This window comes from Bubalus kerabau, chromosome 4 (assembly GCF_029407905.1).
Source record: "Bubalus kerabau isolate K-KA32 ecotype Philippines breed swamp buffalo chromosome 4, PCC_UOA_SB_1v2, whole genome shotgun sequence".
NCBI lineage: Eukaryota > Metazoa > Chordata > Mammalia > Artiodactyla > Bovidae > Bubalus > Bubalus kerabau.
In genome coordinates, this window is record NC_073627.1 from 110357615 (window position 1) to 110375020 (window position 17406).

At 41.4% G+C, this 17406-nt stretch overlaps 1 protein-coding gene across 3 annotated transcripts in view; it reads left to right on the top strand.

The window, feature by feature from the left end:
- The window catches only part of PIP5K1B (phosphatidylinositol-4-phosphate 5-kinase type 1 beta), a 471859-nt gene that overhangs the window by 303764 nt on the left and 150689 nt on the right, over window positions 1-17406 (top strand). For all 3 annotated transcript variants that reach the window (XM_055578263.1, XM_055578262.1, XM_055578261.1), the window contains one exon: window positions 10521-10651. In XM_055578263.1, coding sequence (XP_055434238.1) covers window positions 10521-10651 — 131 coding nt within the window. The remainder of the gene's footprint in view (window positions 1-10520; window positions 10652-17406) is intronic.

The window sequence follows — 17406 nt, forward strand, 5'->3', positions numbered from 1 at the left end:
CTTCCTGTCTTGCTTTCCTCTGTGGATGTGTATAGAACATTTGTGAGTTTTTCAAATTTTGTTGTATGTATTTTATATCTTGCTTTCTTAATGTAATATTTTTAAAAGTTATAGAACATTTTAAAAAAATATGGTTTAAAGGTACAAGTTGACTGCTAAGTCGCTTTAGTCATGTCCGGCTCTGTGCGACCCCATCGACAGCCCACCAGGCTCCCCTGTCCCTGGGATTCTCCAGGCACTGGAGTGGGTTGCCATTTCCTTCTCCAATGCATGAAAGAGAAAAGTGAAGTCGCTCAGTCGCGTCCGACTCTTAGCGACCCCACGGACTGCAGCCCACCAGGCTCCTCTGTTCATGGGATTTTCCAGGCAAGAGTACTGGAGTGGGGTGCCATTGCCTTCTCCGATAAGTTGACTAGAGTTTATCAAATAATTTTGTCAAATATTCTTGACCTGTACTTGGACTTTTTTTTCATAATTTTATTTATTCATTTTTCACTGTGCTGAGTTCATTGCTGGGCAGGCTTTTCTCTACTTGTGGTGAGCAAGGTGGTTGTAGTTCACGGGCTTCAAGTTGCTGTGGCAAGTTGCTCTTCTCTCTCCCAAGGTTATTCATTCAGCCCTTTGGGTTTCAATACCATTTATATGCTGAAAACACTCAAATTCAAAATTTCAGCCCAAACCTCTGTTCTAAGCTCCAGACTTGTACCTTGACATCATTTGGATGTCTCCCCGGCATCTCACGTGGAACTCAATCTGCCCCCCAAAATGTGTTCCTCCCTCAGTCTTCCCAACTCAGTAAAGCAACCTCAGTCCTCTCCACTGCTCAAGGAAAACACTAGAAGGCATTCCAGTACTCTTCTCTCCCTCATTTCTAGCTTATGGCAAGTTCTGTTTATTGCCCTCCAAAATATATACAAATTCAACTCTTCTTTCCATCTTATTGTTCATCACCCTACTCTTAAGACATCCACATCTCCATGTGAACCATGATGCATGCATGTGTGCTAAGTTGTTTCGATCGTGTCCAACTCTTCATGACCCCTCCCAGGCTCCTCTGCCCAAGGGATTCTCCAGGCAAGAATACTGGAGTGGGTTGTCATGCCCTCCTCCAGGGGATCTTCCCGACCCAGCAATCAAACCCATGAACCATGACACTTGGCTCCTAATCACTTCTCCTCATATATTCTCTCTAGTCTGTCCTCCACATGGCAGCCAGAGTGACGTTTTTCAGGTTAGACAATAACTCTTTCCTCATGGAAACACATCAGATCCTTAGCAGGATCTATGAGGTTCAGCCCTAGATTCAGCTCATCTTTGCAGCCTCCAATTCTGATGCTCTCTCTGATGCTCACCTTAATTCATCTACAGTGATTTGCTTTCAGTTTCTTGAACTGCTGTTTCTGTATGCCTGGAAATTGATTCCTCTGACCTCCTAATGTGACTTTCAGTTCCTTGAGGGCAAGCACTCAGGCCAGGTCATTTCTGTATCCCCAGTTTGTAGATGAGTGCCTGGCACGTGATGGACATACAGCCAGCATCTGTTGATATGACCTGCCAACTGGCTCTCACCTTTCATGTCTCAGACTGTGTATGCTTCCTGTTAGAACTTTCCTAACTCTCCCCCGTTCTAAAGTGGATCTCCTCACTTTTGGCCTAATCACATCACCCTGTTATTTGTATCACTGCCTATTATGAAAGCATATCTTTAAAATCTCTTTCACTCACTAACCTAGAAACTATCATGAAAGCAAGAACAGGACCTTTTTTTTTTTTTTTTTTTTTTGATTTATGCTTTCCCCAACATCTAGCATAGTGCTTAGGTCACAGAAAATTCTCAGATCTTTGAGAATGAAGATCTAAATGAATGAACAGCATGTGACTGAATGGAGTTCTAAGGGGAGCTCTTCTCTTTACCTAGGCAACACTGGAAAAAATTCTCAAGTCTATCCTGAAATAGAGGGTAGAATATAGAATCATGGGTCCCCAAAAGACAGCCATGCCCTAATCCTTAGAGCCTGTGATATGGCACTTTATATGGCAAAGGGGACTTTGCAGGTGTGATTAAGTTAAAGATCTTGTGATGGGAAAGTGATCTTGAACTATCCAGATGGGCCTGGTGCAGTCACAGAGGTTCTTGTAAGAGAGAGGCTAGAGAGTCAGAGGGGAGAAGGCAATGGCACCCCACTCCAGTACTCTTGCCTGGACAACCCCATAGACGGAGGAGCCTGGTAGGCTGTAGTCCATGGGGTCGCTAGGAGTCGGACACACTGAGCGACTTCACTTTCACTTTTCACTTTCACGCATTGGAGAAGGAAATGGCAACCCACTCCAGTGTTCTTGCCTGGAGAATCCCAAGGACGGGGGAGCATGGTGGGCTGCCGTCTCTGGGGTCGCACAGAGTCGGACACGACTGAAGTGACTTAGCAGCAGCAGCAAAGAGTCAGAGTCAGAGGAGGAGATGTAAGACAAAAGCAGAGGGGAGACAGAGAGAGATTAAGAGAGATTTGAAGATGCTGCTGTTATGAAGATGGAGGGGACCACAAGGCAAGGAAGAAGGGACAGAGCCCTCCCAACACCTTGATTTTAGGACTTCTGATCTCCTAAACTGTGAGATAATACATTGTGTTGTTGAAAGACATGAAGTTTGTGGTCATTTATACAGCAGCAGTAGAAAACCAAATCAAGGAGGGACTGGAGAAATGGGTTGAGGAACCCATAGCAAGAGGTGGTCCCACCTCCTTTCAGAAGACATTCCTCTTGCCTGTCAACAAACTATCCCATTTCCATAGTCCTACAGTCAGTTTTGTGAAATTTGTCCGTTTTCTTCTTAATTCTCTCATTGGGACAAATAAGAAATCTCTGCTTTCTTTCCTGAGTTCAAGTTCAGAAACAGGAGTGAGAACCCAGAACAGGACTTGAGCTGTGGCAATGAAGGAGAGCGGCAGGGTCTCCCCAGCCAGACAAGGATTGTTTTCTCTCGTTCTTTAGAGGTGTTGTGCTCAGTCACTTCAGGCATGTCCAACTCTTTGCAACCCCATGGACTGTAACCCACCATGGACTGTAATCCTCTGTCCATGGAATTCTCCAGGCAAGAATACTGGAAGGATGCCCTCCTCCTAAGAATCTTCCCAATGCGCAGGGATAGAACCCAAGTCTTCTGCATCTCCTGCATTACAAGTGGATTTTTTTTTACTGCTAAGCCATGAGCCATGGGGGACGCCCCCTTTAGAAGTGTTACTGAACCATTTTCTAACATCCTGGTTTAAGGTGCTTGTCAGTGTACATCTCTGATTTAGAATTAATCTCCACATTTGTGGTTTTGGGAAAATATATCTTGTGAGAAAAAGAGAAAGCATTGGACCTCCTCCTTGGGAAAAATGCACACAGCAGAAAATTTCACATGCAGTTGTTCGGGGTCCATGGACCTGTAAGGTTATCTTGCTCAAAGGATAGAGTGTGTGTTTAGAATCTTTTAAAAAGATGTTTGTTTGTTTGTTAATTGGGCGGTGTCGAGTCTTAGTTGTGGCACACAGGCTCAGCAGTTGTGGCGCATGGGCTTAGTTGCCCCACAGTATGTGGGATCTTAGTTCCCTAACCAGGGATTGAACCCACGTCCCCTGCATTGCAAGGCGGATTCTTAACCACTGGACCACCAGGAAAGTCCCTAGAATCTTTTACATGTTAGGATGTAGGACTCAGTGTGAGGCTAGGAAGGAGGTTTCCATGTCAAGCTAAGATATTTGGGATTAATCCTGTGGTGAGGATACTACACACCCGTTAGTTTTCAAGCAAGGTGGTGACAAGATTAGATCTGTACTTAAAAAAAAAAAATTACTCTGAGATAGTTAGGGACTTTGGGAAGGTCATGTACACTCTGCTGTATTTAAAATGGATAACCAGCAAGGACCTACTATATAGCACAGGAAACGCTGCTCAATGTTATGTGGCAGCCTGGGTGGGAGAGGGGTTTGGGAGAGAATGGATACATCTATATGCATGGCTGAGTCCCTTCACTGTTTACCTGAAACTATCACAACATTGTTAAATGGCTATACCCCAATCCAATACAAAATAAAAAGTTTGAACTTTGGGAGAAAAAAATCACTCTGGCATCAAGTATATTGTCTATAATCCTATAATTAGGCCATCAGATCACCTGAGGTGGGGAGAAATGTTGACTTGAGATGTTTTAGTACTTGCTTTTAAAACCAGTGATATCAGATTGCATATTAAGTGATCTAATTTCCTAGACAATATGCTGTAGAAAGCAGTTCCCTGTAACCAATGTAAAATCATTAAAATCTTACCGTTGTCAGGATCATTGCTCCCCTAATAGCAGGTCTGCATGGACGTTTAGTCTCATTGATAGTAATCATCATTATTATCTCTTTGTTCAACTACTTCTCAGCTTCAGTCAGATCCATCTCCTGCACAGAGAATGGTGGCCGGTAAAGCAGTACACACTGGTAGGACACTGAACTGGTGCCTTGTAGACCAGAGTATCACTCGTGGCGTTATCACATACTTGGCCAAGGGATTTAGGTCAAGTTAATCTCCCGGAGTCAAGTTTCTTTATAAAATGGGCCTTAAAGCCCCACCTACCTACATAACAATTGTGACAATCCATGCAGTCATTAGAAGGCAGTATTGTGAAAACCATAGCATATTATCTAAATGCAGACTGACATTAATTTTCCTTTTAGTATTACCATCATCCCGACACAGATTTGGGTAGTAAAGGGCCATGAATGTAAATATATGCGATTCGCTTTTGTGGTATTAGCTGGTTCTTTCTCCAAATATCACATGCTTTAGAGGTGTTTGTAATATCCATACAATATGTTGCCTCTGCTTAGCCCTTGAAAAGTCCTGAATTAAACGTAGACTCGGTTTGTCTGTATTCCGAAATCTGAACCGATGTGTTTCGGTGACACCAGTAGTGAAGAATCCACCTGCCAATGCAGGGCTTGCGAGGGATGTGAGTTTCGATCCCTGGGTTGGGAAGATCCCCTGGAGGAGGAAATAGCACCCCATTCCATTATTCTTGCCTGGAGAATCCCATGGACAGAGGAGCCTGGTGGTCTACAGTCTATGAGGCTGCAAAGAGTCAGACACCACCTAGCACAGAGGGGAAATAGTTACGTATCAACGTGTTTGCTGCTGCTATTGCTGCTAAGTCGCTTCAGTCGCGTCCGACTCTGTGCGACCCCATAGACGGCAGCCCACCAGGCTCCCCCGTTCCTGGGATTCTCCAGGCAAGAACACTGGAGTGGGTTGCCATTTCCTCCTCCAAGGCATGAAAGTGAAAAGTGAAAAGTGAAAGTGAAGTCGCTCAGTGTGTCCTAGTCTTAGCGACCCCATGGACTGCAGCCCACCAGGCTCCTCCGTCCATGGGATTCTCCAGGCAAGAACACTGGAGTGGGGTGCCATCAACGTGTTTAGAGCATATGCAAAGCCACACAGAAAATTGGATGGACCACGTGTGTGTGTGTGTTTGAAGCTGCTAACTCATCAAATTTACAAGGAAAGAACTGCTGGTTCTAGAAGAGGAGAAACCTGCAGAAACCTGCAGTACACAGAGCAGGTTCTTAGTCATCATGATTTACTGGTCTGCTAATCAGAAACCCTCCCATTAGCATTTGTAAGTGTTTTTGTACCTTTAAAACACATCTTGCTCAAGAGTGACTGTGTCAGAAAATACTGTGGTTTCTCCCATCTTGGTCCCTGTGCCTAATGTCCAATAGGAAAATGTCAGATGATGCGGCCATTACTGCTGGTGACTTAGAAACCCACGTGCCACAGTGCAATCAGACATATCCATGAAATAGTCAGGATGCTTTTTAATTATACCCAATGCATCTATGCTAAAGCATTTAATTTTACGCAGAGATGGGGAGGAAGAAACCCTGAGGTAGCCAGAGGTAGCCATCCTCCCCTGGCAGCAAAATATCTCCTTTTGTTTGTACCTCTCCATGTTATTAGTAGTGACTTTAACAGAGGTGTTCATACTGGTTTAGCAGGTGGTTTACTGGTTTCTTTTAGGCTCACCCATGATTGAGTATGATTAGTAGCAAATAAAATATTTTATCCCTATTTCATCAAAAGGCATGGCTCCCACAGAGCTGCTTCCTTTGCTGAGGTCAGCCAGGCTTAAAAGAGAGCTTCTAACTTGGGTTCTAGACTCATTTTGAAAAAAAAGAGACAGGGAAGCAGCATGGGCTTTGCAGGCAGACTCTGCCATGTGCTAACAATGTGAGAGAGGCAGTCATATAACCTTGCTCAGCTTTAAATCCCCACCTGTAAAATGGGTGTGATTCTCCCTCTCTTTGGTGTCCTTGAAAGGGTTAAATGAGGTCAGAGATTCTGATGTTAGAGGCAGCACAGTACTTGTTTATAACCTGGATCTGGACTGTGGAGCCAAACTTGCCAGGTACGAGTCCCAGCTCCACCTCTTTGCTAGCCATGTGACCTCGAGTAAGTAACTAAACCTACTTGAATCAGTAAAATGAGGGGGATTCAGGATCGGGAACACATGTACACCCGTGGCAGACTCATGTTGATGTATGGCAAAACCAATACAATATTGTAAAGTAATTAGCCTCTAATTAAAATAAATAAATTTAAATTAAAAAAAGAAGATAATAATAGTACCTACCTCACAGGGTTATTGTGAGGATAGAAGAGTTAATATAACCAAAAGCACTTAGAATAGTGATTGCCTCATAGAGTGTTTTCAGTAAACACTCTTTAAGTATATGCCATAATTATGATTGATTGTGATTATTATTGTTGTTATCCATATGTCAAGTCCCTGGCACAAATAGTTGATAAAAAAAGTTTACTTTTATTAAGACTTCACTTATTTCTGTCTTCAGAGCACTTGAATTTTAAGGAGCATGAAAAGAAAGTAATAGTATTATTATAAGTCTGGTTTTTTTATTTAAACAAATGTCAATGACCTCCTTTCCAAAATCTTATTCCTTCAGGAACTCAAAATTCAATCTTATACCATAGGAGAAAAAAGTTTCTTGATGCTCCTTAGAGCAAGAGCAAATTTTTGAGCCTCACTGCAGACTTTCCGAGTCAGAAATTCTGGAGATGCAATCCATAAGCCACTTTAGTTCTTGTTTTTCAGTGCTTGCTGACATTTTTTTTTTTAAGATTTGTTCTTTAGAGCAGTTTTATGTTAACAAAAAACTTGAGAGGAAGATACAGAAATTTCCCATCACCCCCTGTATCCACACATGCACAGCCTGCCCATTGTCAACATCCCCCACCAGAGTGGTTCACTGTTACAACTGATGGACCTACAGGGACACATCATAATCACCCAAGTCCACAGTTTATATTATGGCTCACTCTTGATGGAGTACATTCTATGGGTTTAGACAAATTCATAATTATGTGTATCCATCATAAAAGTGGACTTCCCAGGTGGCTCAGTGGTAAAGAACCCACCTGACAATGCAGGAGACTCAAGGGATGTGGGTTCGACAAGAGCTCTTCATGGGTCAGAAAGAGCCCCTGGAGAAGGAAATGGCAACCCACTTCAGTATTCTTGCCTGGAAAAGTCCATGGACAGAGAAGCCTGGTGGGCTATAGTCCATGGAGTCACAAAGAGACACGAAGGAGCGTGCATGACACACCATCATAAAGGAATTGTGCAGAGTGCTTTCCCTGCCCCGAAAATCCTCTGTGCTCTACTTCCCCTCCCCAACCCTCTGGCAAGCACTGATCTTCTTATGGTCTCCATAGTTGTGCTTTTGATCTGTTTTAACAAATGACCCAGTGATTCTCAGACTTTCTAACGTTTGCAAAAACCAGATATAGACTGCTGCAACTTTGACCACCCTCTGTTGCTGGGGGTGGGATAAGACTGCTGCTGCTAAGTCGCTTCAGTCGTGTGCGACTCTGTGCGACCCCATAGACGGCAGCCCACCGGGCTCCCCCGTCCCCTGGGATTCTCCAGGCAAGAACACTGGAGTGGGTTGCCATTTCCTTCTCCAGTGCGTGAAAGTGAACAGTGAAAGTGAAGACGCTCAGTCGTGTCTGACTCTTAGCGACCCCATGGACAGCAGCCTACCAGGCTCCTCCATCCATGGGATTGTCCAGGCAAGAGTTCTGGAGTGGGGTGCCATTGCCTTCTCTGGGATAAGACTGACAGGTGCTTAACAAGGAATTGGGCATTCCATGTTTCACATGTATTCCAGTCCAAGAAGCACACTAAATGACTGAATTAAGCAGAAATACAGGTATTTCTGGAAGCAGAGTCAGGGGTGTGGTAAAGGGGAGGAAAAACAGTTTGAGAGTGTGTGCTTCTGTTGATAGACCTGGAATAGAAAGTTTCAGACTGTAGGTGTCTTCTGGAAATGCTGATGTCACGTCCTGTGCCATAGTGCCCTGTGTGATGGATAGGAGAAGAGAAACCTTTTGAATTTTTATGTGAGGTTAAAATGAGAAAAATTCATTTCAGCCTTCAGAAGTCAGAGCTATTGGTACAAAAGGTCACTGATGCCAACTGGTGGCATTGCTGAGCTCGCAGTGGGAAGATTAAAATAGCAGCTTTTTGTTTTTGAAGCACTAGTTGCACTATTTGGGCTTGACTCTCAGTCTTTTGCCATCTTGCTGCTCTGGGATCGTAAGTAAAAAGGCATATGTAAAGAAGAAAAGCCCCAGGATGTTCTCTTAACTGCACAGAAGGGGATAGATATTCTAGTTGTCCTCACACTAAGGCTGATATAATATTTGCAGTGAAATAAGCAGTGCGATTGAATGATGACTCCATGGGATAGTAAGGGTTACTGATTGTATAGTGGAAGTGACTGAGCCGTGTGAATGATCGTGACCATTTCAGGCCCAGTCAGCAAATATTTCCTGGGGACCCAGCCCTGTGCAAGATGTGGTTTGCTTGGGGTTCACCCTTCAGTGACAGGATTACAGAGCTTAGGGAGAGGGACACCAGGCTTGGAGGTAGGGGGGTTGGTTGTAAGATAATGGTTTGGTGCCACGTGTACTGTGTTTGTGATGATAAAACAGTGTCCAAGTAGGTTCTGAGAGTCATATGCATGAAGTCAGTATTTGAAACCATTAGGAATGAATGGATTGATCGTCTGCATAACTAAGGAAATTTGAGAATCAAGGATCCAACTTTTAGGGACACAGCAATTATAGCAAACAAAATATGAGAATTTAGTGAAGAAATGAGAGACTATCAGAAAAGGTAGACATGGACACAGGACTGTGTTCTATCATGGAAATCAAGAGGATACATTTTTCAAGAAGAGAGAGATTTTTTGATGTTAAAAGCATGAAGAAATTTTTTTAAAAAGCAGCATCTGGGAAGATGGAGATGGGTCTTGAACTTGCTAAGTGAAAATGTTAACTCAAAAAGAATATTTTTTTATTAAGCAGGTGATCTTTATTACATTCATTTTAAGGCATGGTTTCTCAGCCTCAGCACTAATATTTGGGGCTTGATAATTTGTTGTTATGAGAAGCTGTCCTGTGCATTGTGGGATGTTGTAACAGCATTCCTGACCTCTACCCACTAGATGCCAGTAGCTCTGCCACCTCTGGTTATGACGACTGAAAAATGTCTCCAGTGTCAAATGCCCCTGGCTGAGAACCAGTGATTTAAGTATTTGTTTAGTTCCTATTGTCTGAGTGAGAGTGGTAATTGCTCTGTTGTGTCGGACTCTATGCAACCAATAGACTGTAACCTGCCAGGCTCTTCTGTCCCAGTGTGTACTATATTCAACATTGCAAGGCGTAAAAAAAACATGCCACACTTGCACCATTAAGAAGAATGTATTCTGATTTTCCTAAATTAAGTTATTCTATTTCTCCTATTATGTTGGTTACAACTGTTTATATATACATGCACACGTGCACACACACAAATATATATGTCATTCCTCCAAGTTAACATTATGTCAGTTTAACTGTGGAATAATAGAAAAGCAGTAAATTTGAAATATTGAGGTTCCAAAACTCTGTGTTTTATTATAGATCAGTGAAGGAAATTTTGATTATGGACCCTTGGCAAGACTAGTAAGCAATTTTTAAATTAAATTTTATGTATTCCAAAGGCTGAAATTATTTTTTACTCTCTCATTTCTTATGAAGCCAAAATACTCTTCCTGATCCATACATATGTTACAGAACTTCTGACTTTTTAAAAATGTGACTGTGCCGATTATCCTTTGGTAGAAATTACAATGCTATATGTTGAAAGTTTCTCAGTTCTTAATAAAAGAAAGAGATTTTGGATGGTAATTTGACCTTGGGAACATTTATAGGAAAGATAACCACCAAAATAATTTCATGGAATGAAGGGTCCTTGATGTTTGGAAAGGATTCTCCATCAAAAGAAGCATCCTGTCATCTTTCTAAACCTAGCTTCCTTGTTGCTTAGGAACAAGAGAAGAAATCTAACCTCACTCTCCTGTTTTTGCTACTCGTGACATTGAATAAGGTCCTGACTACCGAGGCTAACGCTGAAATCCTTGTTTTCCCTGCAGACTGCATCATCTGCCATCAAAGGTGCTATTCAGCTGGGAATAGGATACACAGTGGGTAATCTCACCTCCAAGCCAGACCGAGATGTTCTCATGCAAGATTTTTATGTGGTGGAAAGTGTGTTCCTGCCCAGGTAAGAACATTGTTTATTGTGATGATTTCCATGCTAAGGAACCTTTCTTGTGACATCCCCATATTGAAGACTTTTCTACTGGTACAAGACTTTTCTACCAATGCATGCATACATTATGTACTGATGTTCATGTTGGACCTTTGGTGTGCCCAAAAGTAATCCAAGTAATTATTACTTTCCGTTGCATTAAATGGCTTGCGTTTTTTTTTTTTAACATGGCCTGCATTTTTATAGCAGATGGTAGATAGAGTTCATCCTGTGGGTCAGCTGTAATTAATTAGTTGTAATAATGCCTGAAAGACCGTATGGAGAAAGACTTTGAAATTCAGTGGGAAGGAGTACAGTAATCACCGAGTGATGTCTGCATAGGTTTAGAAAAAGAGGGCACTTGAGACGCAGCAGATGGTGCCAAGTTTTTGCTGTAGCCCTAATTTAAGAAATGAGTTGGGGAACCCGTAATTGGTTCTGCTATCTGAATATTCTCATGTGTTTCCTCTTTTAACTCTCCTCCAGAAAACTTAAGGGAATTCCCCTATTTTGACAGCATATTTGAAAAGACACCCAAGTTACCCATACATGTCACCTCTAACTTTATCATATGCATGCTAATGTGCCAAGTCACTTCAGTCGTGTCTGATTCTTTGTGACTTTACGGACTGTAGCCCACCAGGCTCCTCTGTGCATAGGATTTCCCAGGCAAGAATACTGGAGTAGGTTGCTATGTCCTCCTCCAAGGGATCTTCCCAACCCAGGGATCAAACTCACATCTCTTAATGTCTCCTGTATTGGCAGTTGAGTTTTGTTTGTTTTTTTTTTAACCACTAGTGCCACCTAGGAAGCCCCATACTGGGGGGGATAAATCAGTTAAATAAATCTGAGATGGATGATAGTGATGTTACACAACAGTGTTAATGGACATAATGCCACATAAGTATATGTTTAAAAATGGGTAAGATGGCAAATTTATATTATGCATGCTATACCAAAATAAAACAAATAATTTAAAAGTCTAATGCTCAGTTAATATAAGAAGAGAAGTACTCACTATTAAATTGGAAACGTCACTACCACTGACAGGACTTTTCAAAGAAAAAAAATAGATACTCAACTTAGGGGTTTGGAAGCAATTATATTGTCTTTGTGGCTATAAGGATTGACTTGTCATTTATTTTAAAGTAAATGTTTCTCTCTAAAATAAGCCAATTTTATTATCGATTATTGCTAGGCTTGAGTGAGAATGGTTGGGTGACACTTTTCCTCTCCATGTTTTCATTGTCTTTAAAAATCTTCAGGGAAATGGTTCGTAAATTTATTTCTTTGTCCAGGCATCAGCTTCCTAGAAATAAAAACTTTAGATGAGTGTGTCCATGTAGTCACAACAGAGCACATAAATAAAAGAACGTCAGCTAGAAACCCAGACAGCCTCATTCTTTTAAAATTTATCATCTCCGCATTATTTTTTAAATGGAGTATAATTGCTTTACCAATGTGTTGTTACATTCTACTGTACAGTAAAGTATGTCAGCTATCTGTATACATACATCCCCTCCCTCGCATCCTCCGCCACCCATCTAGGTCATCACCGAGTGCTGAGCTGAGCTTCCTGTGCTCTGCAGTGGGTTCCCGCTAGCTAGCTGTTTCACACATGGTGGTGTATACACGTCAATCCCGGTTTCCCAGTTCGTGCCCCACTTCTCTTCTCCCCGTGTCCACATGTCCATTCTCTGCATCTCTATTCTTGCCCTGCAAATAGGTTCATCTGTGCCTCATTTTGCTTTAAACCCTTTTAGCTGAAGAACAAAGTTGGTCTATGAAAGGTTAGAAGTTTCCCTTTCTCTGTTTCCCTTGCAGTTATGAGAACTAGTTTTCATGCAGAATATGGACAACCCCAAGACCTAAGATATAATCCTGTCTGTTCATGACACTGTTATTCTCTCTGTAGCTGGAAATTGTCCTTGGTGTTTGTATTTTAACAGTCTATCATTCAAAAATGTATGTATTAGTCAGGAGGTCATGAGTTTATCTTAATCTTTTGGTATGTTCTGTTAGGCTCAAATTCTTTGAAATGTGTTTACAGAATATTCTAATTCTCATGGTCTTCTAGGGCCTCTACTCAAAACTTTCAACCTTATTTTTTTTTTGTTTTTGAGGCCTTTTGTGGAAGGATGGCTGGCAGTGAGTTACGGTACTAGAGCAGTTACAGCAAAGATGGGTGTACAAAGAGCAGGGTGTTCCATCCTGGCTGATCTCTTCTACTCACGCTGTCCAGTCAACAGAGCCAACCGTTGCTGGGCACCAGGAGCAAGCATATGGTCCTCAGGCCTGCAGCGTCAGCATCATCTAGCACTTGTTAGACACGCAGGTTCTTGGGCTCCCCCCTCCCAGATCAACAAAATTAGAAACTCTGGGGCTAGGACCCAGGAATCTGTTTAACAATTGCTCCAGGTGATTCTAAGCACATAAAAGTTTGAGAATCACTGAGCTGGCACTTTGCTTCCCATTTTAGAGTAACAGTTGTTCTAATAGATAACAGATTTTGTTCTTGGAGCACATAAAACCCCAAATATTTTTAAATTAATATCTTAAATATAAAAATTATATTTAACAACTGAATTATACATGACACTGTATGAGATACTATACAAAAAGGAGTGCATAAATAAGGTCTTTTTTTTTTTAATAAATAAGTTCTTCATAGACACTTTTAGGGGGCTTCCCTTGTGGCTCACACTGTCAAGAATCTGCCTGCAATGTGGACGATCCAGGTTTGATTCCTGAGTCAGGAAGATCTCCTGGAGAAGGAAATGACTACCCACTCCAGTAGTCTTGCCTGGAGAATTCCATGGACAGAGGCTACAGTCCATGGGGTCACAAAGAGTCGGATACAGCTGAGCAACTAACACTGTTTTCGGGCCCTTCTGAGAGTTTTGATTCCTTTTGTTGATGGACAGTTTATCATAAGCATACTGCATTTTTATGATTTAGACAAAATGAGATTTTTTTCTTCAGGAAAAAAGAACCAAAGTTGTATCTACCTGGATTTTGCATCTTTAACCTTAACTCTGTATTCCAAGAAAGCAGCAGCAGCCACTGAATGACACACATGTCTCTGGGGAAGGGAGCACCCAGCTGACTGATCCTATTGAGAAGAGTCCACTGTCACATTCAAATATATCATTCAGAGTTTGTATAGCTTTTAAATGTCAATGTGACATGAAACATTTGATTCAGACTAAAATTTAAGCGAATACTGTATTGCTTGTTTAAAGAACACACAGTACAAGGAACTCTATTCAGTTTTCTGTGGTGAACTAAATGGGACAGAAATCCAAAAGAGAAGGATTTTATATATATATATGTAATTCACTTTATTCTACAGCCAAAACTGACACATCAGTGTAAAGCAACTACTGTTGTTCAGTCAGTCAGTCAGTAGTGTCCGACTCTTTACAACCCCATGGATTGCACCATGCCAGGCTTCCCTGTCCTTCAGCATCTCCCGGAGCTTGCTTAAACTCATGTCCATTGAGTCAGTGATGCCATCCAACCATCTCGTTCTCTGTCATCCCCTTCTCCTCGTGCCTCCAATCTTTCCCATCATCAGGGTCTTTTCCAGTGAGTCGGCTCTTCACATCAGGTGGCCTAAATATTGGAGCTTCAGCTTCAGCATCAGTCCCTCCAATGAATATTCAGGATTCATTTCCTTTAGTATTGACTGGTTTAATCTCCTTGCAGTCCATGAGACTCTCAAGAGTCTTCTCCAACACCACAATTTAAAAGCATCAATTCTTCGGCACTCAGTCCTCTTTATGGTCCAACTTGCACATTGACTATATGGGCCTTTGTCAGCCAAGTAACATCTCTGCTTTTTAATATTGTGCCTAGGTTTGTCATAGCTTTTCTTCCAAGGAGCAAGCGTCTTTTAACTTCATGGCTGCAGTCACCATCTGCAGTGATTTTGGAGCCCAAGAAAATAAAGTCTCTCACTGTTTCCATTGTTTCCCCATCTGTTTGCCACGAAGTGATGGGACTGGATGCCATGATCTTTATTTGTTGAACGTTGAGTTTTAAGCCACCTTTTTCACTCTCCTATTTCACCTTCATCAAAGGGCTCTTTAGGTTCTGTTCGGTTTCTATCATAAGGGTGGTGTCATCTGTGTATCTGAGGTTATTGATATTTCTCCCACCAATCTTGATTCCTACTTGTGCTTCATCCAGCCTGGCATTTCATATGATGTACTCTACATATAAGTTAAATAAACAGGGTGACAATATACAGCCTTGATGTACTCCTTTCCCAATTTTGAACCAGTCCATTGTTCCATGTCTGGTTCTAACTGTTGCTTCTTGAGCTGCATACAAGCTTCTCAGGAGGCACACAAGGTGGTCTGGTATTCCCATCTCTTTAAGAATTTTCCACAGTTTGTTGTGATCCACACAGTCAAAGCCTTTAGCATAGTCAGAAGTAGATGTTTTTTCTGGAGCAACTATATTCCAATAATAATTGGAAAGATAATTATTACTCCAATAATAATAATTTAAAAAGAACATATATGCTCCAGATGCATTTACATGAAAACAAGAAACTCACATGGGGTCTTGCCTCAGTTTCCTCATCTGGGCTCAGTTTCTTCTTTGGTTTAGCAAAGGGATTGGTCCCAGTATTTCTCAATAAATGTGCTTTTGACTTTTTTTGGATGAGCTAATTCTTTGTGCAAGACTGAACATTTGTCATCCCCAGGCCATGCCAGTAATATCTCATTACTATAGCGATCAAAACCCTCCCACAAAGTGATGGATAAATTCAGTTTCTTGATTCCGGTGGTGGTTTCATAGGTATACACATATGTGAGAACTAACAAACTGTACATTTTATTGTATGTCAGTTACAACTCAGTAAAGGGGCCAAATAATGCTCGCTCCCTCCCCGCTTATATTTCTCTGCCTGCCTAGGGGTGAGAGGCCCTTGTTGCAAGCAGTTGAAACATTCTGAAGTCTCTGGTGGCTCTAAAGTCCAATGCATTTATCTGGGTCATAGAACTAATTGCTTAGGGTGCCTTGAGATGTTTTAATTTACTACTGTTCTGAGACTGCAGAATCTGTTTCCCTTAGCAACGAAGTGCACTGTGTTATTTTTTATTTCTTTATTTTAAAGTGGCTTGAAGTTATTTTTAGATATTATATATTTGCACCACAGATTATTTCATTTTGTAGATGGAAAAGAGCTCTAGACCTGTTTAAGATTTTAAGGATGATATAAAAATCTTTTTAACTGTCTGGTTCCATGATCTTCCAAAATCACAAAATAGATGAGTAAGAGAACCATGACCATATCTTAATCTTTTGACCCCAAATTCTGTACCACCCAGAACTCAAGGTTGTAGATTTTTCATGTGTAAATGGGATTAGGAAGATAGAGAATGTTTGATCATGTTTCTGCCATGTAAACATGAACCAGAAGCAGCAACAGGAGGCAAAGTTTAAGTACCGACTATGAACTAAGCATAGTCTTATTAATAATATTTGTATGTTCTACAATATTATTGTTATTACTTTTCATCTTTACCATTAAGAAAAAACTATTTTATATATGAAGTAACTAAGGCCCTGAGGTATTAGGTGTCTTAACCCAAAGTGATAAACCAAGTAAATGGTAAAGCCAGGATTTGAACTCAGCAGTGGCTGGGTCCACAGTTTTGTTTCTCCCTATACTATGGTGATGAAACACAGGAACGGTATTTCTTTTTGAATTAAAAAAAGAACAAAACTTCTAGAATTTTATGAAACTAAATCTACCTATCTGGCCCCTTGACAGCCAGCTTGAATCCATCCCTCTGTTCCTCTGTTGGAGATACCATCACTGCCAGAGGGGATGGAAAATATGGTTTGAAAGCTGGCAATAAATATATCTTTCCATATTCAAGAATAATTATCTAATCGAAGAATTTGTTTAAAAAAAAAAAAGAAAGAAAGAAAGAAAAGAAATCGCCTGTATTTTCATCTACTCACTGGAGTTTAGCTTGATGTGAAGATCATTGCAGACTGCCCTTAGGTTTGATGGATTTTCTTCTTCGGGATTTATTTGAATCACCAGGTGAAGTGAAAGTCACTCAGTTGTGTCCGACTCTTTGTGACCCTGTGGACTATACTTTCCAGGCCAGAATAATGGAGTGGGTAGTCTTTCCCTTATCCAGGGGATCTTCCCAGTACAGGGATTGAACCCAGGTCTCCCACATTGCAGGCAGATTCTTTACCAGCTGAGCTACCAGGGAAGCCCAAGAGTACTGGAGTGGGTAGCCTATCCCTTCTCCAGGGGATCTTCCTGACCCAGGAATCAAACTGGGGTCTCCTGCATTGCAGGCAGATTCTTTACCAACTGAGCTATGATATTATTCTAAATGACAAGCAAACATATATGTCAAAGATGCGTATAAGCATTGCCAAATATCAGTGCTACATTTAGGGTTTTGACAGACTAGCCAACCACCTGCATTTCAAGTTTCACTGACATAAACTCATCCAGGAATCCATTTGTACCATGGGTCAGCACACTACAGCTCATGAGAAAAAGCCAGCCCCATGCTTCTTTTTTTTTTAAAATAAAGTTTAATTGTAGCAGCCACATCTGTTCACTTACATATTGTTTAGGGTTCCTTTTCCACTACAACAGTAGAGTTGAGTAGTTGTAACAAAGACTCTACAAGGTTTGCTAACCCTTGATCTATACCTGTTTTTTTCCATACAAGGTTTTATAT